Source organism: Pelophylax lessonae (assembly GCF_965119305.1).
Source record: "Pelophylax lessonae genome assembly, chromosome: 4".
NCBI classification, from domain to species: domain Eukaryota; kingdom Metazoa; phylum Chordata; class Amphibia; order Anura; family Ranidae; genus Pelophylax; species Pelophylax lessonae.
Window position 1 is genome coordinate 136,124,830 of NC_138771.1, and position 27,544 is coordinate 136,152,373.

Consider the following 27,544-nt stretch of genomic DNA (forward strand, 5'->3'; position numbering starts at 1 on the left):
GTTCTCACAAATGTGTAAAGTGTATGTGTTTTAGCTTCATAATTTTTTTTCTGTGAGTAGCTCCTGTGCCAAGTTTTGATTTACTGAGATCCTTCTTTATTTTAGGCCCGTGATGACATTCTGAATGGTTCTCATCCTGTGTCATTTGACAAGGCCTGTGAATTTGGGGGAATCCAAACACAGATTCAATTTGGACCTCACATAGAAGCCAAACATAAACCTGGATTTTTAGAGTAAGAATAGGGGGCTAACATTTCATAATATGTTGTATGTAGCTTTTGTTATTGAAGCCAAAGTATAAAGACTGTGGTTCCTACCCCATGCCTATTTTCTAGAGATCACTTAATTTGGCCCATAACACGCAGGTAACGAGTGAAATCAAAGCTGATCTGTTTAGGTGAGGTACTTATTGTATTGAAGCCAATCTGAATGCCAATCAGGTCACTACTACTTTCAAAATGTACAAAATCATGCACATTTCTCTTTCATTCATCAATGGACACCGCTCCTGATCTTCTTAACCATTGTTATACTGCCCCCTACAGGAGTAGGACAATAGGCAGAAAAAGTTTGGCTATGCCTATGGGCAGTCCCACAGGGTATACTCCCTCTCTCTGCTATAGGTACTTAGGTTTTTTTCTGTCTAGTCAGGGGTAAGGACCTAGTTTCTTGCTGGGATCTCTGGTCCTGGCAAATGTTTTCTTTTTAGATTTTTTATTTTTCTCCTGTTTTTTTTCTTGTAAGATATACAATCAAATGCAGGACTGGGCGACAGGCTGGTTAATCTAGATCCAGTGGTCCAGACTTCTAAAAAGGCCTTGACTGATCTTCCCTTTCAAGGAGATTGCCTGTTTGGTGCTACCCTGGATGACATCATTAAAGGTCTCACAGGGGGGAAGAATACTTTTCTTCCACAGGCTACCCTCATCATAGACGTGCATTCCCTGCATTAGGGGATTTTCTTGCTTCCATCGACATCAAGGACTCTTACCTTCACATTCCAATATCTGTCGGTCTCCAGCACTTCCTCCGCTTTGCCGTGGGAGAGGAGCATTATCAGTTTGAAGCGTTACCCTTTGGTCTTGCCTCAGCTCCTCGGGTCTTAATGAAAGTGTTGGCCCCAGTGCAAGCATTGTTACGCCAATGGGGGATTGCGGTACTTAGCTACTTGAACGACCTCCTTCTGCGAGCGGAGTCTCCTACTACTCTGGTGGAAAACCTGGAAATCACCATACGATCTTGAGAGTTTGGCTGGATTCTGAATTCTCAGAAGTCTGCTCCGGTTCCGTCCACAAAGTTGGACTATCTGGGTCTGACTCTGTGCTCGGCCTTAGCCAGAGTGCTCCTTTATCTGGACAAACTCCAGAAACTGCAGGCTGAAATTCTTCTCCTGCTGTCTAGCAGATGGTCATCACTCCAGATTTGCATGTGGGTGCTGGGCCCGATTGTATCTACCTTCGAGGTGGTCATGTTTGCACAGTTCCATACGAGGTTCCTGCAAGGGAGATTCTTACCAAATAGGACAAGAATCTGCAGTCTCTGGACAGTCCAATCTGGCTGAGCCAGGGAAAGAAAGAGTCCCTTATATGGTGGCTTCGTTCTTTCGCGTTTTGGCTGGGCAAATCCTTTCTCCCCTTGTATTGGGCAGTGGTCATCACAGATGCCAGCCTGTCTGACTGGAAAGGCGTCCTCGGCAAAAATTCTGCTTAGGGGATCTGAACACTGTTAGAGTCTAGACTACTGGTCAATGTCTTGGAACTCCGAGCCATCAGACTGTGCCTGGAACATTGGACAGATCTTCTGGGATATCCAGTGTGCATTCAATTGGACAATGCTACGGCCGTGGCTTATGTCAATCACCAGGGGGACACAAGAAGTGTCCTGGCAGCTCTGGAGGTAGCTGGAATTTTAGGGTGGGCAGAACAGTTTTGATCCAGCCCTCTCCACTGTACATTTTCCCGGGGTGGAAAACCGGCAGTCAAATTATCTCAGTCAAACAAACCGTTGGTGCAAAACACCTGTCCCCTGCACTCTGAGTGGTGCAATCCTCTATCCAGCTTGGCTAAAGACTTGCACATGTCGAGAACTATTGACACGGCAACTTTGGAATGCTTCAGCCTTGCAGCCCCTTCACAGGACCAGGGTGGTCTGGGAACTCTAAAAACAACAGACAAACACAAGGGTACACCGGCCTAGTGTATTTTCCTTTAAGCAGGTTTATTAAAAGAAATAGATTAAAAAATACTCACAAACGAGTTCTTGATAAAAGCACATCAAACAATGTATAAAATCCTCAGCATCGAGATTGGAATTGGATCGTCCCCCGAAGCTGTATAGACTTACGCGTTTCGAGGCAGCGCCTCTTCCTCAGAGCCTAGAGAGCAAGTCTAAGCCCATGCTTTAAATAGTGGACTGGTTCTCTGAGTCATTGTCCACTATTTAAATCATCCTCTCTAGGCTCTGAGGAAGAGGCGCTGCCTCGACACTTGTAAGCCTATACAGCTTTGGGGGACGATCAAATCCCGATCTCGATCATGAGGATTTTATGCTTTGTTTGATTTGTTTTTATCAAGAACTCGTTTGAGTATTTTTAATCTATTTCTTTTAATAAACCTGCTTGAAGGATAATGCACTAGGCCGGTGCGCCCTTGTGTTTGTTGTTTTTAGAATTATCTCAGTCGGCAGGCTTTGGACCAAGGGGAATGGTCCCTTCATCCGGAGGTGTTTCAGTTGTGTCTCTGGTGGGGCATCCCCGAGGTGGATCTGTTGGTGTCCCGACTCAAGAGAAAGGTGCAGTGGTTTGTGGCTCGGTCAGGGGATCCTCTGGCGGACGCCACAGACATGCTGATGGCCCAGTGGGGTCAGTATCGTCTGATTTTCGCCTTACCTCCTCTCAAGCTTCTGCCAAGACTTCTACGCAGGATGGAGGCAAAAGGGATTCCGGTCATCTTAGTGGCCTTGGACTTGCCTCGCTGGGCTTGGTACGCCGATCTGGTGCAGCTGGTCAGACGTTCCTTGGAAGCTTCCTCTCAGGGAGGATCTGCTGTCCCAAGGACCATTCTTCCATCCTGCTTTACAGTCGCTGGCTTTGACGGCTTGACTGTTGAACGCCTGGTGGTGATGGGTAGAGGTCTATCTGAGTCAGTGATTCCAATGCTGTTAAAAGCTAGGAAATCTACTTCTAGTAAGATCTACCATCACACGTGGAAGACATACATTGGGTGGTGTCTCTTGGGGTTCATCCTCGCTCTTTTTCGGTGGCTCGGACCTTGACTTTCCTTCAATGGGTGGTTGAGCAGAAACTGGCCTTGAGTACTTTCAAGGGTCAGATGTTGGACTTGGCGGTCTTATTTCAATGACCCTTGGCTAGATGCTCCCTGGTGCGTACTTTTCTTCAATGAGTTAGGCACTTGACCCATCCAGTGTGGTCTCTGTTGCTGCTTTGGGACCTCAATTTGGTGCTCTGTCCTCCAGAAGCCTCCTTTTGAGAATCTTCTGGAGATTCCCCTGCTTACGCTGTCCCAGAAGGTTGCCTTTTTGGTGGCTATCACCTCTGCGCGCAGGGTGTCTGAATTGACAACGTTATTCTGTCCATCTTACTTGGTGGTTCACAGTGATAGGGTGATTCTTCGCCCCTGTCCTTCGTTCCTTCCTCCCTTCCTCATGTTGTCTCTGATTTTCATTTGAATGAAGACATTGTGTTGCCTTCCCTGTGTGCCAGGGCAAAACATCCGAAGAAAATTGCTTTGCATGCCTTGGATTTGGTCTGGGCAATTAGGGTGTACCTGGCAGCTATGGAGTCTTTTAGGAAGTCACTCACCATTTGTGCTCACGGATGGGCCTCAGAAAGGGTTGTCTGCTTCCTCTGCCACCGTTTCCAGATGGATCAGACAGATGGTTATTCAGGCCTATTCCATCAGGGGTCAGGTTCCTCCTTCCTCTGTCAAAGCGCACTCTACTTGGGAGCTCAGTACATCCTGGGCCTTCCGTCCTCAGGCGTCAGTGACGCAGGTTTGCAAGGTGGCCAACCGGTCGTTGGTGCACACTTTAACAAAGTTCTATAAAGTGAATGTTTTGGCCGCAAAGTTTTGCAGGCTGTTGCTGTTTAGAGGACCTGGTGCTCTTTGAGGATGTATTGTTCTTTTCAGGTGGGCTCCAGTTGTTTTGGTTGGCTACTGTTTAGCCTTGGGAATTTTTTTTCTGTTCCCACCCCTCATGTTTAACACTGCTTTGGGATGTCCCAATGGTTAAGCAGATCAAGCGCTGTTCATCAATGAACAAAAGAGAAAATGGGATTTTTGACTTACTCTAAAATCCATTTCTTTGATGTTCATTGACGGGCACAGCACCCACCCCTTTGTGGAGTTATAATTCTTTTGACTCTAACAAAACTGAGTACCTATAGCAGAGAGAGGGAGTAGCCAGGCTTTTTTTCTGCCTAGTGTGCTACTCCTCCTGTAGGGGGCAGTATAACCCAATGGTTAAGAAGATCAGGAGCTGTTTTCGTCAATTAACATCAGAGAAATGGATTTTACGGTAAGTCAAAAATCCTATTTTCTCTTTCGTTCATCGACGGACACAGCGCTCCATAAATCATAACTAGTGGGTTATATTGCCTCCTCCTGGAGTATGACTAGGCAGAACAAAAAAACACCTGGCTACGCCGATGGGCCCTCCTCAGCTGGTATATAACCCTCCTCTCTGCTCTCTAGGTAATCGGTTTTTATTCTAGACAGGAGTAAGGACCTAGGCTCTCGGGTGGGATCTCTGGTCCTAGCAACTTTCTCCTTCCTTTCATCTGTTTTCATTTTTTTTTCTCTCAGGAGATCTACAGTTAACTGCTGGGCTGGGTGACGGTTGGATAATCTAGATTCATTGCTCCCCCCCACCAGCCCAGCCAGCTGCGGTCTGCACGCCCTCGCTACGCGCTAGGTCGGCCGTGACAGCCTCACAGACAGAGGCTGGCCCGCGAGTTAACATCTCACAGGGTTGCACATGACTGGGCTTGGGTCTGAGCCGCAGCAGTCCCTTGGCCGACAGCTCCCTTACATTGGTGGCGAAGAGTTCTGTCTTGAGCATTACCTGCACAATGGAAGGGTAAGTACAGTCCACCCTCTCCCCTTTTTCTTTGAGAGGTAACCTCCAGGGATGGTCAAATCTGCCTGCAGGTACCCTCCTCCCATCCTTAAATCCCTCACTGAGCTGGGCCTCCCCCACTCCCTGCCTGGACCTGGAGTCTGGTGGGGGAGAATGCAGCAGAGACCCCTGGAGTCAACCTGCTATCCTCACTCTAAGGGTCCTGGGATAGTTTGTGTCCCATCCTGGTAGTCTGGAGGGGTCCCAGTGTAGGAAACCCCTAGGTGCATGCCCTGCTGTTTGCAGTGTGGGTATAGTGCAGGGGGGTCCCAGTACAGAGTGCACGTCAGTGTCTCCAGTAAACGTGTGTCCTACCTTCTGGGTGTGGGATCCCCTTGCAGAGGGTGCAGGAAAGATCCATGAAAGAAGCATGCTTCAATGTTGCTGGTGGGGGCCATTTTCCCTTAGTCTAGCTGGTCTCCGGTTGGTGGCCATGTTTGTGCAGCCGAATGATATCAGGGATTCTGGAGGACTGAGGCCTCTTGGAGATGCCGAAGCTCCTCCTCTTGCTCTTAGTTTCCTCTTCCCGTGCCCGGGACATGTGAACAGGGATAGCGTCCATGATGATTCTGCGTTCAAATTCTCTGCGCTCCTCCAGTTGGTAGGGTGAGTCTTTGGTGGTCCCTGTTATCTCTGTCTCTGCTGATAGGTACCCTGAGCATTGGGGGGCTTCTTTAGTGGTGCCAAAAAGATTGTTTTTGTACTTCAAGGTCTTCCTTTCCTTATGGAACCTCAGGGTCAAATACACCCCCCCCCCCCCCCCCCTGACCACCTGGAGGTGGCAGGTTCCTCGGAACCCCAGCTTCCCATGATTGCACCGACGGCGATCCTGCAGTCCTTATTGTCCCGGGTGGAAGTGGCGTGTGGGCAAAGGACCAGGAGGAAGCATCCCCTGCCTTCCCCCTACTCAGTCTGTCTCATCTGATTCTGAGCCTGATGCTGTCGTGGGCGCGACCCATCCAGGGGGCCTAATATCACACCCCCAGATCCATCCGATAGTGAGGATGATTCCTCCATGGTCGCAGCAGCGAATGAAAAGCCGCTGGTAGACTAACCTATTACTGCAGTGCGTGAGACATTAAAAATGGAGGATCCGGCTGATGTAGCCACAGACATGGCTGTGTTTGGTACGCATAGGTCACCTCGCACTCCAAGGGTGTTTCCTTATGTGCCTTATTTTGACAGGTTTTCCTGTAAGGAATGGGAACAACCAAAATTTCCGTTTGTGGTCTCCAAACGTTTTGTTGTACGTTACCCTTATGAGGAGTCACTCTTAAAGAAGTGGACTAGTCCACCAGTGATGGACCCTCCTGTTTCCAGGTTGAATAAAGAAACCATGATCCCACTAGAGGAATCCTGAGCAGGTCCCCGCTGCTTATGTTGATTTAGCGGACCAGTTGGTACATGGGCTGCAGTTTATTTGTGATGCAGCTTTCGATACAGCTCCTGTGCTGTCCAAACATTCTGTTTCAGCAGTGGTGATTAGGCGCGTGCGGGGGCTTAAGAATTGGTCCGCAGACCAAGCCTTTTAGAAAGCTCTCATTGATCTGCCCTTTCAAGGCGATTGCCTGTTTGGGGCTACCCTGGATGACATTGATAAGGGTATCATGGTGGGAGGGAAAGAATACCTTCCTTTCACAATTTAGGAAAGAGAGGGAGTCTCGTCGCAGATGGGGGCCTCCCTCCTCAGCTCATAGAAAATTCTTTTGTGCTTCTGGGACAGAAAATAAGAAAAATAGATCTAATAACTCTTCCCCGGGAGGTTCTAAGCAACCTTGGTCTGGTAAGCCTAGAGCTAATTTATCCGGACCCGCAGACAAGATGCCTTCAGCATGAAGGTCTGCCCTCACCCATCATTGGGGTGGGGGGGACATCTTCGCTGGCTTCCGGCCCTGTAGACTTCTTTGGTGAGTGCCAAGGATATCCGCGAAAGGTTTCCTTTGGGGGTACCCAGAAAGGGGGACCGCTTGTCCTTTTCAGGATTTTTAGGTCCTGAGTCTCCTTGTGCGGATTTAATTCCTGCAAAGTTTTAGGTGATGTCTGAACTACCTAAGGTCCCCCCTATCCCTGTCCAGGGAATTGATTTGCCTAAGTCTGTTTTAAATTCTGGACCAGGCTGGTCTTTACTCTGGACACATTTCAGGAACCGCAGGCCGTGATTCACCGGCTGCTGTCACACTTAACAGTTCTCTCTCCCGATTTGCATACAGGTTCTGAGTCTGGTGTTATCCACCTTCAAGACCGTTCTGTTTGCACAGTCCTACATGCAGCTCCTTTAGCAGGTTTCGGCACATAGGAGGATACTGAAGTTTGTGGCGTGATCACGGGGTCCTCTGACAGATGCCCTAGGCATCCAAGGGCCACGATAAGGCCAGCATAATCCACCGCTCAGGCTTCTTCCACAGTTCCTGCGAGGAATCAAGAGCGAGGATCTTCCATCTATCCTGCTTTACAGTCGCTGGTTTTAATGGCTTAGCTATTGAAAACCAGGTACTGAGTGATAGAGGTTTGTCTGGATCAGTGATCCCTACTATGGTAAAGGCGAGAAAGTGGTCTTCCAGCAAGATATACCATCGTACATGGAAAGCGTACATTTCTTGGTGTGTCGATTGATCAGAAGCTAGCCCTGAGTACCATCAAGGGCCAGGTGTCTGCCTTGGCAATAGTCTTTCAGCCACCCCTAGCCACGCACTCTATAGTTCGTACCTTCATTCAGGGTGTTCGACATGTAGCTCCACATGTATTTCTTTTACCACCATGGTATTTAAATTTAGTGCTTTTGGTTCTCCAGAAACCTCAGTTTGAGAATATTCGGGAGATTCCCTTGCTTACGTTCTCCCAGAAGGTGGCATTATTGTGGCTGTTACCTCGGCCCACAGGGAATGGGAGTTGGTGGAATTATCCTGTCGCAGCCCCGTTTTGGTGGTCCATAGGGATAAAGTGGTTCTCCGTCCCTGTCCATCAATCCTGCCCAAAGTTGTCAATGACCTCCTTTTGAATGATGACATTGTGTTGCCTTCCTTGTGTCCCAAGCCAGCTCGTCCCAAGGAATTTGCTTTGCATACCTTGGATGTGGTTCCTGGGATTGCAGGCTGCTGTATAAGAGGGGCAGTTCCCTCTTGAGGGTGTGTTTTTTTTTGTTTTTTTTTAACCTTTATTTTTTCAGATGGGGCTCCTGTGACCTGATTAAGGGCTCTTATGTTTAGCCTTGGGGTATTTTCTCTACTGCTCATTTTCCTATTGGCACTGCTTTTGGACTTCCCACTAGTTATGATTTATGGAGCTCTGTGTCTGTCGATAAACGAAAGAGAAAATTGAATTTTTGTACTTACCGTAAAATCCATTTCTCTGCGTTCGACAGACACAGCACCCACCCCTCTGTGGAGTTCTGATTCTTCTAATATTGCTTGCTACTAAACTGATTACCTAGAGCAGAGAGGGGGTTTTATACCGGCTGAGGACAGCCCATGGGCGTAGCCAGGTGTTTTTTTGTTCTGCCTAGTCCTACTCCTGCAGGAGGCAATATAATCCACTAGTTATGATTTATTGAGCGCTGTGTCCATCGATGAACTCAGAGAAATGGATTTTACAGTAAGTACAAAAATCCAATTTTTTTCTTAGTATCCCTCCTTTCTTCATGGATTTCCTGTTTTACCTGAATTGAGAACCACTGGTCACTTGAACTTAAAAGCTTTATAAGTGCTAAGATACTTACTTTATGTGCCAGCAATGTTACAATGTAAAACAAAAAAATACACTAGGAGCTAAGGAGGCTACACACCCCAAATTTACAGAGAAAGCAGGAAGAGTTTCTCCCTGTTTTATTTTTTTTCAGCAGTTCATTGATCAGACGTGTTTCAGAAAGTATAAAGTTTATATTAGACAATTCATTAAAAACTTGTTCCACATGGGATAAAAATGAGCTCTGGTTACAGTATTACTATAACATCCAATAGCGAAGAAAAACAATGTGTACATGGATACATTCACTACCAAGACATAATGTTCCCCGACGTGTTTCGACCTAAAGAAGTCACGGTCTTCTTCAGGGGGATATTTATTGCATCTATGAGATGCATATGTGTCATTAGTGATACAATATATAATTTTTTATTCATTCAAGCAAGGTAAGTATATTTACCGCTGATGGATGAAAAAGCAGCTTGCAGCCAAAGGTGTGGGTCAGAAGTATTCCCTGGAAGGTCCCTGGAATTCCTAGGGCGCCTATGAGAAAACAGTGGCTTATGAGGGATCACAATTGAGGCAACTAGGGAGTAGCAGGGAGCACACCTACAACCGCGCATTACCTACACTATTAACTTGGTTGTGAAGAAAATTAATTTTGTAATCAAGAAAAAAATAAATGTATAGCTCATATAGGATGAGCCAAGGGTACATTGTTGGTGGCTAGCCTAGTGAAATAAGTGCTCTGAAAAAGCGCAGTTACAGTGTCCGCCTCATTGTGTTCACATATTTTACATCAATATCTGGCAACCCAGGTTTCTCTGAAAGCATTGTGTATAATTATTCACTAAATCATCAATGATTTACATCTCAGGTAATACAGATGTTTTTTAGTTTTTTATTTATTTAAACCACTTTCACAATATGTAAATATCTTTTTGAGAGCACTTATTTCACTAGGCCTTTTGATCAATTTTATGGACTCTAACCACCCACAATGCACCCTTGGCTCATCCTATATGAGCTATATGATATTTATTTTTTTCTTGATTACAAAATTAATTTTCTTCACAAGTAAGTTACAAGTGTGGAAAATGCACGGTTGTACAGTAGGTGTGCTCCCTGCTACTCCCTAGTTGCCCCAATTGTGATCCCTCATAAGCCACTATTTTCCCATAGGCGTCCATCAGCGGTAAATATACTTACCTTGTTTGAATTAATAAAAATTATATTTCTCTATCGTTCATCGACCAGACTCAGCTCTGCTCAATCATAGACTATAGGGTTAGGCTCCTCCCACTAGGGATAGTCAATAGGTTGAAAAAAAACTTGTCCACGCCTATAGGGGCTGTCCTGGCAGGCGTAACCCCTCAGGCTCTACTATACACAAACAGTTTGTTCTGCATAGTGACAGGGATATGACCTAGTGCCCTGCTGGGACTTTGGTCTTCGCTGTAACAGGGAAAGTTTTTTGTGATTTTTTTATTTTCTAGTTATTTCCTGAGGACCAAGATCCAGAGGAACTACAAGCAACAGCCGGGTGGTATTCGCACTGGATAATCTAGATCCTTAGGGTCTCCCAGTCTGGCACGCGATCGTGAGCAGGTTATAGTCCAGAACTAGCCCTCGCCACGACAGTGCCCCGATGGATGGGGACCAGCCTGCAAGTGGATCATCTCGCTGGGACGCAGACAACCTGGAACGCCCTGAGTCACAGTCTCCCCTTGGTTAACAGCACTCCCATCCTGGGTGGGAGGTGATCTGTTTCGGAATGGCGACCGCCCTGTACTATGGTATGGTGAATAAAATGTCCCTCCCCCCCCCCCCCCCCCAATACCCCTGAAGGTCGTGGGGTGGGCGCTTGCCCCTCCTTGGAATGGTCGGACCTTAGGGGCCCTCTCGGTTCTCTGGCACCCCAGAAGTCTGATCTGGGAGAACCCCCTTTTTTGGTTTCTCTTTGAGGGTTTGTTGTTTCAGGGGAACTCCACTTTCTGGTTGAGCTCTGTATTACCTGGTTGGCTATGTTGGCCATCGGGGAATTCGGATTTTTTTTTCCGGTCTTGTTCCCATCCATCATGTTTTTACTGCTTTGGGACATCCCTATAGTCTGATTAAGCAGAGCTGTGTCTGTCAATGAACGATTGAGAGAGCTGGAACTTAGCATAAAATCCTTTTCTCTGAAGTTCACTAACAGACGCAGCACCCGCCCCTCTACTTTTTGAATTATGTGGTCTTTTTCTGTCACTGCTTGCAACACAACTGTTTGAGTATAGCAGAGCCTGAGGGGTTATGCCTGCTGGGACAGCCCCTGTAGGCATGGACAAGTTTTTTCCCCCCTAGTGCCTACCCCTAGTGGGAGGAGCATAACCCTATAGTCTATGATTAAACAGAAATGCATCTGTCAAACTTCAGAGAAAAGGATTTTACGGTAAGTTCTTTCAAAAATCCAGTTATTGTATCACTAATGATACATATGTATCTTATAGATGCAATAAATATACCACTGAAGAAGACCATGACTTGGTAGTGAATCTAACTACACGTTGTTTTTCTTCGCTATTGGATGTTCTACTAATACTGTAACCAGAGCTCCTATTTTTATCTCATGTTGAACAGTTCATGTTAATGAATTGTCTTTTACAAACACATCTGATCAATGAACTGCTGTCTAAAAACCCCAGGGGGAATCTCTTCCTGCTTTTTCCCAATGTTACAATAGGTGCCTTCTATGGAACCTGATTGTAAAAGTTTGTTAAATAATCCTGTCTTTTATGTAGCTGTGCATATCCCTTATTAAACACAAAAATTGAATATATTGTAGCTTACCAATCATTAGATGTGGTGGCTACATTAGCTTTTTTGTTTTAGGCTTTTCCCCTCTGTTTTAACCTGGTGAACTGGCCAGTAAAACACCTCCTGTATGTGTGCCCCCACTCTGGATGAAGGAGCACAGGGGCATTTTTGGACAACCACATTGTCTGGGGGAGGGAAGTGTTACATGCATTTGCAGATTTGGATACCCTAACAAAATGAAGCCTAATCCCAGCTTTCACTGCAGCTACACAAAGCAGCTGCAGCAAGATTTTTTTTTTCTTTTTTGGGGTACAGGTTTTATATAAAAACTTAACATTGTAAGTACCCATCGGTGGTAAATGGTTTATCTAACATTGGCAGATCACCAGGTCAGTCAGAATTGGTAAACTACAATGTAATGTTTTCTTTTGGATTTAATACCACTATTTTTGTCTAATACAATTTTTTGACATGCACTTTGCAGAAAGAGCTACTGTATGAGAAATTTGAGGGTAAATGATTTGTGTGGTGGCCAGTGGAGATTGTGGGATTGTTGTAATTAAAGTAAATGTCTATGTTTACCTTGTAAAACAACCCATTCAGTTTAAGAGAAAAAATATAGGAAAAACATTTGTGTAAATATTAAAAAAAAAAAAATTTTATATACCTTCTTTGCTGTTTTTTTTTTTTTTTTTTTTTATAAGTGATCACATAATCTGTTCTCAGCTGCGTAAGATGTTAAGAGAGCTAGGGGTAGAGAAGCAGCCGTACACTGACCTTCATGGTAAATGGGTGTGCAGAAGTCTGATCATTGGAGGACGGGCAGGCTGTGCTCCCAGCACAGCTGGAAAACTGACCAGGCTGGGATGGATATGCTCTCATACCCAAGGTGGTCAGTTTGAAATAGGAAAGTAGGGGAACTGGCAAGATCGCCAGTCATTTTTCACAAAGGAAGCAATACAAACAAACCAGGATACTTTCTCAATCGTTCATTCGACATATACAGCTCCATCTTCATTACTAGTAGGGTTATGCTCCTCCCATCAGGAATAGGCACTAGGCATGCAAAAAGATTAACCACACCTATGGGGGCTGTCCCTGCAGGCATAACACCATCACACTCTTCTATCATTAATCAGTTTGTTCTGCCTATTGTTAGGAATAGGATCTAGCCCTGCTAGGACTTCGGTCTTAGCTGTAACAGGGAAAGTTTATGATTTTTTTTATTTTTTCACTAGTTAGTTCCCGAGGACCAAGATCCAGAGGAACTACAAGCAACAGCCGGCTGTGGTATTCACACTGGATAATCTAGATCCTTAAAATCTCTCAGCTTGGCCATCGAGCATGGGCAGGTTATAGTCCAGAACTAGGCCTCGACACAACAGTGCCCCGATGGATTGGGACGAGCCTGCAAATTGACAGTCTCGCTGGGATGCACACGACCTGGAACGCCCTGAGTCGCAGCTTGCCCTTGGCTAACAGCAACCCCATCCCGGGTTGGAGGTGATCTGCCTCAGAGTGGCGCCCACCTGGTACCGTAGTATGGTGAGTAAATGTTGCCCCCCAAAACCCCCTTGCGGTCTCGGGGTGGTCGTGGGCCCCGTCATGGAATGGTCAGACTTTGGGGGTTCCCTCAGTTCTCTGGCACCTCGGAGGACTAGTCTGGTATTCCCCTCGGCATTCCCCCACCCCAAGCAGGTTTTTACTTTGGGGGGGGGGGGGGCGTTAACACGGCCGTTATGGCGCATATTTGAGGGGGTGATCAAAGGTTTTAAGGGGGGTAAGAGAACTAATCTGCCCCAATCTTTTAAAAGTAAGGCGCCACGTCTTAGGCGGGGGCCTTCCTTTACTGCTCATAAACATCTCTTTCCAGCCTTCTTTTAATGCTCATGAACATCTTTTACCTGCATCCGGGTCGCAAGAGAAAGAAAAATCGTTCAGGTGTTCTGGAGGTCCCAAGAAGCCATGGTCGGGAAAGACTAAGTCTGGAAAATCTGGGCCTGCCCACAAGTCCCCAGCTGCATGAAGGGGCGCCCTCACCCGGTTCTGGGGTGAGGGGAACGTTTTTGTTTCCTTCAGGACAAGTGGGTTCACAAACTGCTTCGATTAGGGTACAAAATCGAATTTCCGGTCTCGACCGTTGGACAGATTCTTCCCGTCCAATATACAATTCTCCCCAGTCGGGTTATGGGACCTGCGTGGGGCTGTACAAGATTTGCTGTCGCAAAGAGTGATTGTACCGGTTCCATCTCAACAACGGCTTCAAGGATTTTATTCAAACCTATTCAGTGTCCAGAAAGGAGGGCAAGGCACATCCCATCCTGGATCTCAAGGTTCTGAATCGCTTTGTGCGAGTTCAGAGGTTTAGGATGGAATCCATCCGCACAGTAGTGGCGTCTTTTCATCAGGGAGAGTTCTTAGCCTCCATAGATATCAGGGAAGCATATCTACATATCCCTATTTACGCTGGACTCAGACGGTTTCATCGCTTTGCAGTAGAAGAGGGAACATTACAATATGTGGCGTTAACCTTTGGTCTCGCCTCAGCTCCCAGAGTGTTTACCAAGGTCTTAGCACCAGTATTGGCATTGCTGTGCCAGTGGGGGATTGCAGTAGTGGGGTACCTAGACGATCTCCTGTTGAGAGTGGGCTCACCTTCAGTCTTTTTGGGGGATCTGACGGTCACTGGATTCAGCCTTGGGCAAGGTGTTTCTTCCCCCAGACAAGCCGCAAAAGTTGCAGGAGACCATTCAGTTGTTGTTGGCGAACAATCTGTCCGCAAAATCGGAGTTTGCGTGTGGGCCTTGGGTCTGATGGTATCAACCTTTGAGGCAGTTCTGTTTGCTCAGTTCCATACCAGACCTTTTGCAAAGGAAGATTCTTGTCAAATGGAACAAGGATCCAAAGTCCTTGGACTCTTTGATTCCACAACACAAAGCCAGGGGGGCATCAAGAGTGTCTTGGCAGCCAAGGAGGTGGCGGAGATTCTGGACTGGGCGGAAAAATTTATTCCAGCCCTCTTTGCTGTACACATTCCAGGTGTGGAGAACTGGCTAGCGAATTACCTGAGTCGTCAGGTGTTGGATCAAAGCGAGTGGTCCCTGCACCCGGAGGTGTTTCATCTCCTGTGTGGGGGACTTCGGTGGGGGACTCCCGAGGTCGATCTGTTTGCTTTTCGCCTCAACAAGAAGGTGCAGAGATTCCTAGCCAGGTCTCGAGATCCTCTGGCCGATGCCACAGACGCTCTGGTGGCTCTTTGGGGTCAGTATCGGCTAATTTATGCCTTGCCTCCCTTGAATCTTTTGTGCAGGATAGAGGTGGAAGGGATTCTGGTCATTCTGGTGCCTCCGGACTGGCCTCGTCGGTCTTGGTACGCAGACCTAGTAAGGTTGGTCGCCGATGCTCCTTGGAGACTTCCTCTCTGGGAAGATCTGCTGTCTCAAGGTCTGATCTTCCATCCTGCTTCACAGTCGCTGGCTTTGACTGCATGGCTGTTGAAAGCCAGGTGTTGAGAGATAGAGGTCTTTCTGACTCTGTGATTTCTACGCTATTGAAGGCTAGGAAGTCGACTTCTAGGAACATTTCATCATACGTGGAAATATATTTCATGGTGTGAATCACTGAAGGTGCACCCTCGCTTGTTTTCGATCGCTAGGGTCTTGGCCTTTCTGCAAAAAGGAGTTGAACAGCGGTTGGCTTTGGGCACTATCAAAGGCCAAGTGTCGGCTTTGGCTATATATTTCCAATGCCCGTTAGCTACGCATGCTTTGATTCGTACCTTAATACAGGGAGTGTGCCATATGGCTCCTCCGAGAAGCTCCCCGCTACCGCCGTGGGATCATAATTTGGTATTATCTGTTCTTCAAAAGCCTCCTTTTGAGAACATTCGGGAGGTTTCTCTTCTTTCGTTGTCCCAGAAGGTTGCCTTCTTGGTGGCAATCACTTGCGCTCGCAGACTATCTGTAACTGGCAGCCTTGTCCTGCCTCTCCCCTTATCTGGTGATACACAGTGATAAAGTGATACTACGACCTGTTCAGTTTTTTTCCTAAGGTTGTTTCTGATTTTCGTCTGAATGAAGACATTATGTTGGTTTCACTCTGCCCTAAGCCCAATTTTTTTTAAGGAATTTGCTTTGCACTCTTTGGATGTGGTTCGGGCGATTAGGCTCTATCTGGAGACCACTGAGTCTTTTAGAAAATCAGACGCTATTTTTGTCCTTACCAAAGGATCTCATAAGGGATTGGCTGCGTCTGCGGCGACCATATCCAGATTAATTGGGCAGACGGTAGTTCAGGCTTATTCACTGAAAGGTCAGGTTCCTCTTTTCACGGTGAAGGCGCATTCTATGAGAGCGCAGAGTGCCTCTTGGGCTTTTCGCCATCAGGCGTCGATGCTGCAAGTATGCAAGGTGGCAACTTGGTCGTCTGTAGAATTTTGCAAACGTATGCACAAAGTAGACGTGTTGACATCCACGTATGCTTCTTTTGGCTGCAAGGTTTTGCAGGCTGCAGTTTGAAAGAGAATTATTTTTTAGTTTCTCCTTGAGGGTGTAATTTTGTTCTGGGAGAGCTCCGGTTGTTCCTGGTTGAGCTCCATGTTACTTGATAGGTTACATTTAGCCTTTGGGGGACTTGCGTTCTTTTTTTTTTTTGGGGGTTTGTCTTCTCACCCTTCGTGAATATACTTCTTTGGGACATCCCTACTAGTAATGAAGATGGAGCTGCGTCTGTCAATGACCGATAGAGAAAACTGGATTTTTGTAAGAACTTACCGTAAAATCCTTTTCTCTGAAGTTAATAGACAGATGCAGCACCTGCCCCTCTGCTTCTGAGTGTATGAGGTTTTTTTGTCTTCTAAACACTGCTTGCAACTAAACTGATTAATGATAGCAGAGTGTGAGGGGTTATTCCTGCAGGGACAGCCCCCATAGGTGTGGTTTATCTTTTTGCCTGCCTAGTGCCTATTCCTGATGGGAGGAGCATAACCCTACTAGTAATGGAGATGGAGCTGCGTCTGTTGATCAATTACAGAGAAAAAGATTTTACGGTAAGTTCTTAGAAAAATCCAGTTATTTCATACAAGTACATGGTACAACAGACCCATGTCAGGAATATGAAATGTTCAGGTAACACTTTTTTTTATTTTTTTAATACATTTGTTTTACCTAAATACACTTCCGTGTGGGTTTTTTGGTTAAAGCTTGGTGGATTTAACATAGTTTTGTTATGTTTTAGCCTGAAAGAGTTCCTTCCTAAGGAGTACATCAAACAAAGAGGAGCAGAGAAGAAAGTATTCCAGGTAATGTAGAAAAATTAACCAATAAAATATGTTCTATTTTGCTGTTGGGAGACAATTTTTAAAAAACTTATACTAACTGAAATTAAAATAGACCACAAAAATGTGTTACCTTTATTTTCACCTAATAAATATAAGACTTTAGGAAACCGGTCCAGTTTTGATGATACCACACTAGTCATGTATTTGTTTATCATGTACTTCAATCCATCCTTGCTAATGAGTTGTTACAGAGAAAAGATCTGCACTCATTCAGATTTCAGAAAACATGGCATACCATACTATATCTAACCCTGTTCTTCTACACCTGCCCAAACATTTTGTGTTTATTCCTGCATTTTCTAGAAATGTATTTGCCATTTAGCCCTGATGTTTGGCAAGTATACTAGCACTTTGCTCAAAATGTCTTACTAAATGGTTTGTATTACTGCATTGCATTTGTTGATGTAATCTACGATCGTTATTACCAACAGGAACATAAAAATTGTGGAGAAATGACTGAAATTGAGGCTAAAGTGAAGTATGTAAAGCTGGCTCGATCTTTACGGACATATGGAGTGTCTTTTTTTCTAGTGAAGGTATTTGCTTTTTATTACTCTTGGTCTCATACAGTGTATAGTAAACCACTTCATAAGCATTATTTCTATGTAAAATGAAGAACTTTATTACGTATTTAGTAAAAGTGGAGTTTTTTTGTGTGGCATATCTGCGCTTCTAACTGGCACTTTGTGGATTTATTTTATTTATTATAGTTACTTATATATCGCTGTTTAATTACACAAAGCTTTACATACTGTATATATTGCCCATTTAGATCAGTCTCTGCCCTTGAGCTTGCAATCAAAGGTAATCTAACTTTCATTCTGCAATCTAACTGCAATCTAACTTAGATTCACACTTACTAGGGCCATTTTAGACCGGATCCAATTAACCTACCAGCATGTCTTTGGAGTGTGGGAGGAGAACAGAGTACCCATTAGCAAACCCACATAGGCACAGGGAGAACAAAAAATCCAGGCAGGTAGTGTTGTGGTTGGTATTCAAACTGACAACCCTAGTGCTGTCAGGCGCAAGTGCTAACTACTTAGCCACTGTGATTAAAGTATATGTCAAGCTATATTTTTTTTCTTGCTCTATTTGGGCTCCACAACAGTGTCACAAGACAAGAAGTGGGGTACCATCTGCATTAGGAAAACAAACAAACAAACAAAACTCTGACGGGGTTTTAGCCTTCCGCCACTCTACTTAACCACTTACAGACTGCCCACCGTGTATTTACATCGGTCCTTTGACGTTCAATACCGGGGTTATGGCAGCAGATAACTGGCTTAATCGTGGTATTTTTTTAAATGGCGGTAGGTCCCCTTTAATATAAAGGTGGTCCCAGCAGTGGATTTGCTGCGGGATCACCTTTATGGGTGGCGGGAGAGGTCCCTCCCTTCCCGCTGTTTTCCGGATACGTCGTCGGAGGGGAAAACTATCCGGTCTGCACTCTTCTGAGGCTTGAAGTAGAGTTAGGGCAAGATAGCCCTCACTCGACTCTATGGCCTTGGAGGACCGAAGCGATGTCATATGCCACTAACTCCCAACGGCTTTAAAGAGCCCATTTTTTTTCATCATGAAAAATAAACATTTTTTTTTTTTTTTTTAATCTTTTTAGTGTAAATGTGAGATCTGAGGTCTTTTTGACCCCAGATCTCACTTTAAAGAGGTCCTTTCCTGCTTATTTATATTACAAGGGATGTTTACATTCCTTGTAATAGGAATAAAAGTGATCAAAACATTTTTTTTTAAAAGGACTGTGTAAAAATAAAAGATAAAATAAATAGGGAAAAAAAAAATGAAAGCGCACCGTTACCTCACGCGCAAAAGTGAACGCAAACGCAAGTTGCGCCCACATATATAAATGGTGTTCAAACCACACATGTGAGGTATCGCCGCAATCGCTAGAGCGAGAGCAAAAATTCGAGCCCTAAAACCTCCTCCTGTAACTCTAAACTGGTAACCTGTAGAAATGTTTAAAATGTCACCTATGGGGATTTTTAGGTACCAATGTTTGTCGCCATTCCACGAGCGTGCGCACTTTTGAAGCATGACACGTTGGTTATTTATTTACTTGGCGTAATATTATCTTTCACATTATAGAAAAAAACTTGGGCTAACTTAAATGTTTTCTTATTTTTTCATTAAAAAAGTGTATTTTTTTAAAAAAAAGAATGCTGCGCAAATACGGTGTGAAAAATAAACTCTCCATTTTATTCTCTAGGGTCTCTGCTAAAAATAAATATATAATACCTGGGGGTTCTAAGTAATTTTCTAGCAAAATAAAAATGATTTTAACTTGTAAACAACAAATGTCAGAAATAGGCCCGATCCTTGAGCCCCGGTTCACATTTGTGCGATTGTGGAGATCGCATGTAATTCGGAGCGCACGGCTCCTAAATTACATGCGATCTCATGTACGGTGCGAATTTCAGCCATACACTTTGTATGGCTGAATTCGCACCGCATCCGCAATAAACTCGCACATGAGGCTTTTTTTTATCTGCAGCAGAATCGGATCGCATAGTGGTTCACACTAGTGCGATCCGATTCTGTGCAAACTTGCAGATCGCACTGCGATATGCGATCGCAACTGGGGGTGTCGTTAACTTTTAATTGACACCCCCTGCGTATCGCATATGGCAGTGTGAACTGCCAGAGGTGCGGATGCGATGCGGGATCACGCTGCATATTCGCAGCGTTCCCGCATCGCACAAATGTGAACCGGCACTAAGTGGTTAAGAAAAACTATTTTATTTCTAAGTTGCTGTTGGAGAGTTACCCTCACTCTTTCTGGTAGAAAGTTATCAGTAGTAAAGCAAATTAGGGTAATCTCTATATCCCTTAAACTTTCTATCCAAAACGAAGAAAAAAAAGCTGTCGCTAGACATACACTTTGAAACCTTAAGAATCTTCTCCCTAGCAATTGCTTGTCTCTACAGTGCTAGACACTGCAGGATCCAAGTGCAAGTCATCTGATTAGGCATTAGTTGGACAACACAACAGTAGTGGCATACATCAACCATCGGCGAGGAGCCAAAAATCTTGCTGTGGCAAGATTGGCTAACAGATTGGGGTTGATTTATTAAAACTGGAGTGTGCATAATCTGGTGCAGCTGTGCATAGAAATCAATCAGCTTCCAGTTTTTTTTTTGGCAAAGCTTAAAGAGGTTGTAAAGCTGAAAAAAAAAATCTGTTCTTTTTGCAACCTGTAAGAGAAACACATAATGAGCTAGTATGCATCGCATACTAGCTCATTATGAAATACTTACCTTAGAACGAGCCCCCACTGTGCCATCTGCTTACCTCTATGACGGGCGACATGTCCAGTCGCCCGTCTTCCGGGATCGCGGCATCTGGCCATCTGATTGGCCGGAGCTGCGGTGACGTCACAGGTCTCTGAAGGAACGGCACGAGCAGCCGTTCCTTCAGAGCGCATGCGCCAGTGACGTCACTGGCTGCATGTAAGGTAAATATCTCCTAAACGGTGCATGTTTAGGAGATATTTACAGTACCTATAGGTAAGCCTTATCATAGGCTTACCTATAGGGAAAAGTGTCAGAGGATGGTTTACTTCCTCTTTAATTGAACAAGCTGAAGTTAGAAACTACCATTTTCAGCTGCACCAAATTTTGCACTCTATTTTTTAACTTTAAACCGCTACTTTTATTGAAAATTATACATGTTGAGGAATAAATAAGAATGTACAGTCGACTGGTTTACAAAGTTCAAAAACAAAAAAATATATAATTTGGGATTCTTCATCCCTAGTAAAAACTAAATTATACAAGATATAGCGCTGTATATAACAAAGGAGAGTATTAATTTAGGTCTTTAATTGATGGAACAGTTAATCACGCATCAAAAGAACATTGCAAATTTTATACCCGTTACTACATGAATGAGGCTCAAACTCGAAGACCCCGGCTAAATACATGTTTCTGGAGCCTGAAGCCATCTTATCCCATATCTTGTGAAAATTGGAAGGGCAACCTCTATGCTTATATATAAACCTTTTGTATGACAAGGTATTGTTTATTTCTATCAACCAAGTGCTGAACTCGGGAGGCTGTTCCCACATCCATTGTTTAGCAATACGTTTTCTGGCTGTGAATAAAGTTTTGTGAAGGAAAATCTTAGTAAATCAATCTAGATCCATATATGGGAATATCCCTCATGGTTTAGGGTGTAGTGTTAGAGAGCCCATGTTGTCATGCAGAAACTGTACAACCTGCTTCCAGTTTTCTTGAACTTTTGGCCATTGCCAAATTAAGTGGTAGAAGGTACCTTGGTCATATTTGCACATGGGACAGAGGGTGTTTTGGTCACTTCTATACCTAGCCAGTCTGGGAGGGGTAAGAAAAGAACAATGAACAATGAACAATGCACAGCTGTGTTAGACGATCGGACAATTTAGGAGATACTAGTTTGCAAGTGTCCAAGGCTTCACTCCACCCCTCATCCTCCAGGGTGTCAATATCGCTCTCCCACTTTGGTTTAAGTGCATAACCAATTTCGGACGAGGAGGGGAGATGCAACGTGGCGATTAGGTTTTTAGGTTCATAATTACCTCCATAACACGGGTAGAGTCAACCCGTGGGGCCACAGAAGAAAACTGCTCTTGGAAGGCATGTCGAATTTGCAAATATCTAAAGAATATGTGCTTTGGCAACTGGTATTCAGCTTTCAGCGTGTCAAAGGATTTAAGACTTCCATTTAACCAATAGGTGGGATAAATAATGCCTCTAGTGCACCACAAATTCGTGTCTGGGATAGAGCGGAACTCGAGGAGTGTAGTGTTGTGCCATAAAGGTGTAAATTCATGAAATTGGGGTAGATTGAGTTTATCAGACGCCACATCCCATATACGCCTGTACTGATGCAGAAGGGACTTATTGTCACTCTGGATCTCAGCCCCCCGTAGCCCACTCACTATTGCAGATAGGGGGTCAGTGTATGGGTGTGACAATGCAGGACAGAATAGGGCGAGGAATCTAGACCTGTCAATTTTATCTATGTGGAAAAGCTGAAACAGTTGAGATGCCAGTTAATATTAATTTAATTCTGGGAGTGCGACACCTCAGAGATCCGTGGGATTCTTAAGCTTCCTGACAGCTTGTGTCTGCTGGTCCCCCAAACAAATGGCTTTAGGAGGAACTCCATTAGCCTAAAATGTTTGAGAAGTAGATATAACAGTGAGTGCCATAGAATGTAAGGAATTTTAGGCAGGAGTACCATTTTTATAAGGTTAACGCGGCCCATTACCCCTATTGGTAAACAAGCCCAAATTTGTGTTTTTGCTTTAATTAAATTGAAAAGGGGTTGTATGTTATCAGGGATATAATCTGCTGGTGAGCCGGTAATCTGTATACCAATGTATTTGATGCGACTCACCCTTTGCAAAGGGAGGTCTGTTTGGTTGGGTGAAGGTGAGACATTATCTATAGGGAGTATTTGGGATTTATCCCAGTTAATTTTGAGGCCTGAAAAAATCCTATGCGTAGCCCAGTCACCCCCAGGGTGTGAGCGTATGGCTATCGCCAGTAGCTCGGCAGCCAGAGCATACAGCAAGGGGGACAAGGGACATCCCTGTCGGGTACCCCTGGTGAGGGGGAGCCGTTCAGATGTCCACCCGTTCGCCAATACCCTAGTCACCAGAGCCTAGTACAACAGATGTACCCATCTTAGTAACTTTGGGCCAAGTCCATAATTTTCAAGATATTTCTACAGGAAGCACCACCCAAGAGTCAAAAGCTTTGGCCGTGTCCAGTGCGACGATGACTCTAGAGCCGATATCATGTTGGGCCTGAAGGTTCATAAACAGTCTCCTCAGGTTGAAAGATGTATTTTTGCCCGGCATGAATACTGACTGGTCTTCATGTATTTAGAAAAGGAACACCTGATTAAGTCTAGTGGACAACATTTTGGCTAGGATTTTAATATCATCTTGTAATAGAGAGATGGGGCGGTATGATTCAGGTAGGTTCAAGTCTTTACCAGGTTTAGGAATTAGTACTATTAGAGCCTCTCTCATCTCAATTTTGGCATTAGAATTTCTGAGTAAAGGGAGTAGAACTCGATGGGTAAATCGTTTAAGTCCGGAGACTTAGATTGAGGGAATTTGGCTATGGCTTCTGCTATCTCGTCGGCCGTGAGCGGTGCTTCAAGCTTTTCAGTTTGATCATTCGATAGTCGAGGGAATTGAATGGTGTCAAAAAAAGCCTGCATCAAAGAGGTGTCGCTAGGGGCTGTGGAGGTGTACAAATTTTTTTTAAAAATTCCCTGAATTGTCCCGCCACTAGAAGGGGCTCCAGTGGGGGAGCGCACGCTAATAGCCATCGGCGTCCTGTCTTCCATATGGACTAGGTAAGCTAAAAGTTTGCCAGCCCTTTCCCCATGTTCAGATAGTTTTTGAAAAAAAAATTCGCCGAGCCCTCTAACTGTTCAACCACTCTAGTCATTAATTTAAGGTTGGTAGCTTTGGAAGTGGAAGGCTCCACTGTATACTCCTGCTCTGCGGAGTACAAGTCTTTGATAGGATAGGGCCGTTTCGGACCTAGACTTCAGTTTAGTTATCTGCAAAATAAATGTTGATCTAGCATACAATTAAACGCCTCCCACACTGCAGAGGCAGATTGTTCATCATTTAAAAAGAAGAGTAGCCATTCAGCACCAAGGTCCTCCTCCTCTGGGAGGAGTGCAAGCCAGGCTGGGTTAAGCTGCTATGTGGCTGGTGGGCACTCGTGCTGAAGTCTGAGTGTAACCCAGTAAGGGCTGTGGTCAGATAGCAGTCTGGGAGAAAGGCCCACTTCAGTGAGCCTGGGGAGTAGAGCTTGAGAGATTAGGATATGATCAATATGGGACATAGAGTGGTGTGCGGAGGAGAAACACCAGAAGGCCTGCGTCAAGGGGAGTTTAGGTCTCCAGGTATTAACTCCACTAAATTAAATTCCGCTATAAATCTGGTGAACCGGGTGGCTGGGTTTGCAAGTTTGTCTGCAATTTATCTAGGTGGGGATTCAACGTATTGTTGAAATCCCCAAGCCATCTCTTTAGTCTTCTTCTATTGTCGTTTCTTTCTTTGTTTGTCTCCTTTTCTCACTCATTTTCCCTCTTTCTCCTTTGTCTCTTTGTGCTGCTTTCTTCTCTGGCTCGGTACTTTAAGTCCATGCCTACGTTTGCTTAATGGAATGTTCTAGGACTTCTCCTGTTGTTTTTATTTGCCCTATATGTCACTAGGGGGGACATTTGGTCCCTGTCTAACGATTTTTTGCTGATAAACTTTATTTGGTCTACAATGTCTTAAGTTTGGCTTGCGTCCTAGGTTTGCATCCTGTTTTACTGCTACCTGTTTCATGCGTTCCATTTTTTTTTCTCATATTGTACGCATATACCTTGCTTTGATGTATGTTTATGCCTTTTCTTAAAATAAAAACTTTTGTACAAGAAATCCCCAAGCCATATCACTGGTACCGTAGGATAGTGTGCCATAAAGTCAAAGCCCTCCCTAAGAGCTGAGGGGTTAAATTGGGGGGGCATAGAATGCCATAATCAAAATTGATTCTCCAAAAATCAGTGCATAAAGAAATACGAACCTGCCAGATGGGTCTACTAGAGACTTCCGGAGCACAAAGTGGACAGATTTGGCTATGAGAATAGTGACCCCCTCTAGAGTGAGAGGTAAACGTGGAGTGATAAGCCCACCCTATCCAGGGGCATTTAAATGCAAGTTGTAAACGGCCCTCTATATGAGTCTCCACTAATACTAAGATATCTGCTCGCTGTTTTTGAAAATAGCTGACCGTTTTTAATCCCTCAGGCCACGGATATTCCATGTTATAAATTTTAAGGTAGCCATGGTTCATATAGATAATAGTCAAGGTTAAGTGCTCCCGAGGTCTCATTCATTCGCCCGATTATACAGACAAGCATGTAGCTCGAAGCACCTGGCATGAAAGGGTATACTGTCGTGCAACATGCTTGCACTCTATTTTTAGTAAATTAACCCTGTTGTGTCTTGGGCAGAACCTTATCTTCCAGTGTTTTTTTGATATTTACATCCCAGAAGTGGACAATTGGCAAGCATCCTTCCTCAATCGGCAGTGTCTGCACCCTGAGGGATGGTCTCAACACTCATAGGTGTTCAGGTCGTGTGGAACAGGTGGATAATGCTAGTTGTGGACCTCCTGGCCTCCATGTACAGAGATCCTCAGATGAAAGCACTCAATGCTCTTTTGGCTCCATGGGATCAGTAAAACCTTACCTATGCCCCCCCAAATCTCCTTCCTTATCTGTTCCACGGGATCAAGATAGTGGGGATTCTTGTGATCCTCATTGTTCTGGAGTGGCACAGTTTGGGTGTACAGGGTGTCTCTCAAGTAACTCCTCCTGTACATTCACCTGCCACTCTTTGGGATTTGGTTTTGGTTCTGGTTCATTTGGCACTTCAAAAAATGTCCTTTAAACCAATTAGGGGTAATCCCTTTTCCAGTTTCTTTCCATGTCGCCATCACCTGTGCAGTGAGCATGTCAGAACTAGTGGCCTTTGGTTCTAAAGAACTCTAGTGGGTTTAATCTAGAGGCAAGGTTGTGTTGAGGCCTGCAGCCTCTTTCCTTCCTTAGGTGGATTCAGCCTTTCACCTTACCCAGGATATTGTACTTCCATCCCTCTGTCCAGCCTCGGTACATTCGATTTTTCGGTTCATTGTCTAGATGTAGTTCATGTCTTGCAGCCATAGCTATAAAGACTGACTCACTCTTCATCTTGGATGGTCCCCACAAAGGAGTATTTTGTTTCCCCATTTCTTTATGGTTCATACAGATCATTATTCAAGTCTTTGGGCTTAAAGCGGAACTGAAATTCTGTTAGAAACAGAGAGCAGGCAGGCTTTTATTGCAGAAGAGACATGCACTATCTGTGCAGCTCAGTTTACAGTGCCAGGCTAGTCTCTGAGTGCTAGGATGACTAGCTCCTGCACATGCACAGGAATGATGTCTTCCTCTGCTGGCTAATGAATTGGCCTGAAAATCGGCACTCTGAAGAAGATGCTAGTGCTGGCGAAGGACAGTTGGACAGGTAAATTGTCACCCTTTAGTTCCCCTTTAAGGATAAGGTTCCACCTTTTCCTGTCCAAGCATACACTACTAGATCTGTTAGTTTTTCTTGGGCTTTTCAATTACAGGTAACTGCTTCCCAGATCCCAAAGCTGCCATTTGGTCTTCTGTTTGCACATTCTGTGTTTTAAACAGTTGGCTAATAGGCCCCATCTGATGCCAGCCATTGGAGTAAGGTCCTTCAGGCAGGCCTTTGAGCTGCACGCCACTGTGCCGAACACCGTTATGGCTTGTAAAGCCTCCAGGGTGCCTCCATCTCTAGCTTGGATTATGAAAGAAGATTATATATCTGTTTAAATGTGATTGGTGCGCTTTTCAATGTAGAAAATTCTGTGTGTAAATTGTAAAAAATTTATTATAAACACTCAAATATAATATATAAACCACCGTAATAGCAAAAAATATGTATGGTTCTTTTCAAATATGAAAACTCATAAGTGATATGACAAATCAAAAATATTTTACAGTGTTAGATTAAACAAAAATAATCAACAGTCCAAATGTGTAAAAAAAAAAAAGTCCACATGTGTAAAAGAAGTGATATTCCTTCAAACTTATGTGATGAAAAAACAAAAATTTGTGAAGAGTCCATAATCTAATCAATAAAGTGATGAGTAACTGGATTATCCCTCCACCTTGTGAAATGCCTCCTTACCCGGTGGAAATAAGGTAAGTGCCTTAAATATTCTTCTGTAGTTTTGACATATAGATATCCATGTGAACACCTCCAATCGTGCACTGATCCCCCGGTGCAAAAGCAATGCAAGCCTCTTACCAAACAAAGAAGAAAAACCAGCCTTTCAATCAACGGTTGAAAACTGCAGGCACTCTTCCTGTCTCCTTCAGTTAGGATGGATGGCTATCGGCTCACACGGTGAATCCGCAGTGTACATAAAAAGATATGGGAAGATAGCAGTTGGTCAGACGATTCCCCCTCAGCAACAAGTGAATCCACTCCAGCCAGGCTGTCCAAGTACCATGTCAAGCTATCCAAAGTGCCTGACTGAGCTGACCAGCAGATGCGGACGGATTGCCTCACATGGCCGTATCGGGCCTATAATTAAGGCCACGGCCTACTCGCGGCTGTCCAGGTACCATGTCAAGCTGCCTGGGTACCATGTCCAGCTGTCCAAATACCATGTCCAGCTGTCCGAACTGCTGATAGAGCTGATGGGGGACCCGCGACTGGATCCGGCCCTAAATTTAGGCCGCGGCTTTGGGGCCTACTCGAGGCTGGCTGACCAAGCTGCTGACCAGGGTGATAGAGTAGCAGATGGGCATCCGCCCCCCCTCCCCCTCAGAGGGGTGGACATATGGACTACCAGGGTGCCCATGGGAACATTGTTGTGTGGGGGTACTCTGCCTGCGTGTCTGGATCACGGCTGGCCCCCTCTTCCCCTTTTATAGTGGGCTATGTCCTCTTATGTCATTTATGGTCTTTAGCCGGCGTCCCCTTGCGGGACTGCAGTCGGCGACCTC

General features: G+C 44.9%; 1 protein-coding gene across 3 annotated transcripts in view; it reads left to right on the top strand.

The window, feature by feature from the left end:
* The window catches only part of TLN2 (talin 2), a 477,844-nt gene that overhangs the window by 234,645 nt on the left and 215,655 nt on the right, over positions 1–27,544 (top strand). For all 3 annotated transcript variants that reach the window (XM_082253081.1, XM_082253079.1, XM_082253080.1), the window contains exons 8-10: positions 106–233; positions 16,849–16,912; positions 17,383–17,487. In XM_082253081.1, coding sequence (XP_082109207.1) covers positions 106–233; positions 16,849–16,912; positions 17,383–17,487 — 297 coding nt within the window. The remainder of the gene's footprint in view (positions 1–105; positions 234–16,848; positions 16,913–17,382; positions 17,488–27,544) is intronic.